The 3,427-nt window shown below is 37.7% G+C and overlaps 1 protein-coding gene across 1 annotated transcript in view; it reads right to left on the bottom strand.

Annotated features, from left to right (window-relative positions):
• The window catches only part of abhd11 (abhydrolase domain containing 11), a 13,213-nt gene extending 10,116 nt beyond the window's left edge, over positions 1–3,097 (bottom strand). Inside the window, exon 1 of the mRNA XM_015396009.1 lies at positions 2,858–3,097. Within this exon, the coding sequence (XP_015251495.1) occupies positions 2,858–2,973 (116 nt within the window). The 5' untranslated portion in view covers positions 2,974–3,097. The remainder of the gene's footprint in view (positions 1–2,857) is intronic.
• Between the last annotated feature and the right edge of the window lie 330 nt (positions 3,098–3,427).

The raw sequence follows: 3,427 nt of genomic DNA, 5'->3' as shown, positions 1-3,427 counted from the left end.
CGATTAACTGATTTCTAAATTAGTTGACGATTATTTCAAGAATCGATTAATCACAAATAATCTGATTAATTGTTTTAGTCCTAACATATATATAATCTTCTCTAACTTGAAAGGCAACAGCAACAGAAGGTGTTATAAAGTGAGAAGACTAATATCAGCCGTCCTCTACGCTGTCATCTGCTGGTCCCCTGGCGGCGCAGAGTGGGACAGAAAGACACTGAACAAACTAGTGAGAAGGGCTGTTTCTGTCCCCGGCTGCACTCAGTGGAGGAAGTGGCTGAGAGGAGGGTGCTATCCAAGCTTACATCCATCATGGACAACACCTTCCACCCTCCGCTTCTGTAGAGAAGCTGAGCAGCTCTTTTAGTAAAAGACTTTTAAACGCTGTTTGTAAAAACAAGCACTACTACAGGTCATTCATCCCTGCTGCCACCACTCTACAATGCGACACTACAATGGCAATAATAGGGCAATGTATAATGTGTGATTTACTATTTGATACCCTATGCAATGACATGTTTCTTTATATTTGACACAGTGCAATACCTATATATATATAGAAATATCCATGTAAATACTAGGGTTGCAGCGATGCCATTTTTTGGCCCTGATACCAATACCGGGCTGTGCAGTATTGGCGGATACCGATACCATCTGTTTGAAATTGATGACTTTGTGTATATATGAAGGACTGCATACTACTTGGATGCAAAATAATTGCCATCATGGCTTTGTCAAGCTGCTGCCTACCTTTGTGAAGCAGGAAAAAGACTAATACAAAGTGAATCCAGTAGAACTTTTTATTGCCTACCTGGAATGGGTGACAATAGCTGAATAAACTTTTGGCTCTCAAAATTGTATCTGTGCCCTATATGTTGGTACTCACCGATACCACCATTTAAGTGCTGAATGGAGGCCCGATACTGGTATCGGTGCAACACTAATAATTACCCTGTGCAATAATATAATAATAACCCTGTATAATAATCCTGCTATAAAAAAACCCAAATATATATATATATATATAGACGCAATGTATATACTGTATATATCCCATGCACCTTTTTCTTCCTTTGGCACCTTCTTCTTCTCTATTTGAATATTTGAGCTGATGTAACGAGTACATTTCTCCACTGTGAGATTAACAAAGACAATCAATCAAATAATTAAAAACGAGGCTCTGACCTGTCATGACACTATTAGTATTTCATATGAAAAATGTATCAAACTTAAGCATTCAATCCTAAAAATGTTATATTTTACTAATCAGTTTAATAATATAAAAGCAAAACCTACTTTGAAAATGCTAGAGTGAGAGATCTATCAAACTATTTTGGCATAAATCCAGTATTTTTCTCTCCACGCGTTTCCACTGTCAGAATCTCCCACCGGTTCGTGTCTAGAAGGAACCCTGCTGTTACTAAAAACAAATAGGTCCAAGAATGCGACCTTATAACTGGGTCAATTCTGATTATTTCCCAGAAACTGTGCGCTGTGTTTTTTTAGAAGGACTGTTAACCCTTTATAGGGTGAGTTACGTTTCTGATCACTTTCATACCTCTTACAAATGGGAGTCGCCCCCCCCCCCCCACATCCGTCAGTGAGGTCTAGAAGCACAAGATCTATATCCAGACATTCAGCAAAGATTCTGCTACATGGCTGTACACCTTATTTTGGCATTTGACCAATTAGATGAGCCCTTGAATGATATATATTACCTACTGTATATTAAAATAAGATAAAAAAGCAAGAAAAAAAGGTAAAAAGCTGATTGAAAAGTTAATAAGCCTAGTTAACAATTATATATAGGTTTATAAACTAAAAACATGTAAGCGCCAGTATCAGCATTAATGCCTCTAAGGTTATGTTGTACCAAAGAAATTATTCTTTTACCGTCAGAGTGTTTGTGTGTTGTCTTTTGTTAATTTACTTAATATATTCGGGCAAGTTTGCATTTCTTGTTATTATTGTTATTATCAAGGCTGCACTTTAAAAAAATGAAATAATCTAGAGAGCTGTTCTTAATGAAATTTCTTTTTGTTAACACTTGTGTATACAAAATGACAAAATAAAATCTAAGTCTATTACATTGACATTAATTATTGCCATCAAAATATATTTGATATATTTTTTTCAGTGTTACAAAGGTAATAAAGTCTTGTCTTGGATCTAAATTATTGAAAGTATTTCACTGAGTGCCTATAAAGGGTTAAAGTGGTTCATGCTTCACTATTCAGCTACATGTAATATGTAACCAAATCAGTTACTTCAGTGATATATTTTCTTTCCACAAGAAAGAGACACAAAAAATATAAAATCACAGAACACTGATAAAAAGAGGCAAAATTTAGCAGGAGTGACTAGTTTATGAATCTAAGCCTCGTTTATTTTAATTTTTATTTCCGAATAAAGTAACAAAATTCAGAACATGATGATTTCTGATAGATTTCATATAATAAATTATAAATATAAACAAATATACATGTGCCCTTTAAAAGAATATGTAACACCATGTAATGTAGCAAGGATGCTAACTTGGTTTACATGAACATTAGCATAAAGGAGATTTTTTTTTTTTTTTTTTAGAAATTCTGATCTAATTTCGATTTATAGCTAGCTTTAGCTTGGAAACCGTTATAAATGACCAGGCTAGGCTTAAATATGCTAATATAACCGTAAAAGGCTAAAAAAAGAGGGACTGTAGATTTAATGCTTTAAAAATACCACAAGGTGACAGACGGTATAGGTTGAATAACCGAGCAGTTTAAGTCAATATAAACAGCAGAGCCACCGCAGTAACACCAGCACCCCTGTGCTGCTGGAGGACACCGGTTAGCCTGGAAGCTAGCGGGGATACCTGGATGAGCTGGCTGTCCGGACCGGGAGAGACGCATCCACCTGTCCGGCGAAAAGACGGCACGACGGCCGGCTGCTCAGCAGCCCTCTGTGAACCAGGCGACACAAAGCAATCATGGCAGCATATGTTCGGTTACTGAACGGTCCACTAACACCATGTGCCTTAGAGAGCGGCCCCAGTGACAGGACAGAGCCGAGAGAACATTCAGAGCGGTCGGAGGTCGACACCAGCGGACACCCCCCCTTCACCCTGTCAACAACTGACGCTGCGTCATGACGCAGTCGTTACGTAGGGAGGAGGGGCGTGGTTTAAATTAAATACCCTGGGTTTAATCTTTCAGACAGGCACGCTATAGTACGGAAAAAGATTAGGGTCACTGAAAAAATGTTAAAAAAGTTAACTGATTTGAAAATTTTAATTTGGTATAATATGACAAAAAAGCCCCAATTCTGACTTGAGAGACTAAATTATCTCTCTTGTTTTAATCACCTTCTGCTCTTCCATGAATGAAATAGCATCACCGGGGACCCCTCGGGCACATAAAAAGGCGCCCAATGCGTTACTGGCCCT

The sequence above is a fragment of the Cyprinodon variegatus genome, unplaced genomic scaffold, assembly GCF_000732505.1.
Source record: "Cyprinodon variegatus isolate N-32 unplaced genomic scaffold, C_variegatus-1.0 Scaffold771, whole genome shotgun sequence".
In the NCBI taxonomy this organism is placed as follows: domain Eukaryota; kingdom Metazoa; phylum Chordata; class Actinopteri; order Cyprinodontiformes; family Cyprinodontidae; genus Cyprinodon; species Cyprinodon variegatus.
Note: the sequence above shows the minus strand (reverse complement) of the source record. Positions and strands in the feature narration are given on the sequence as shown.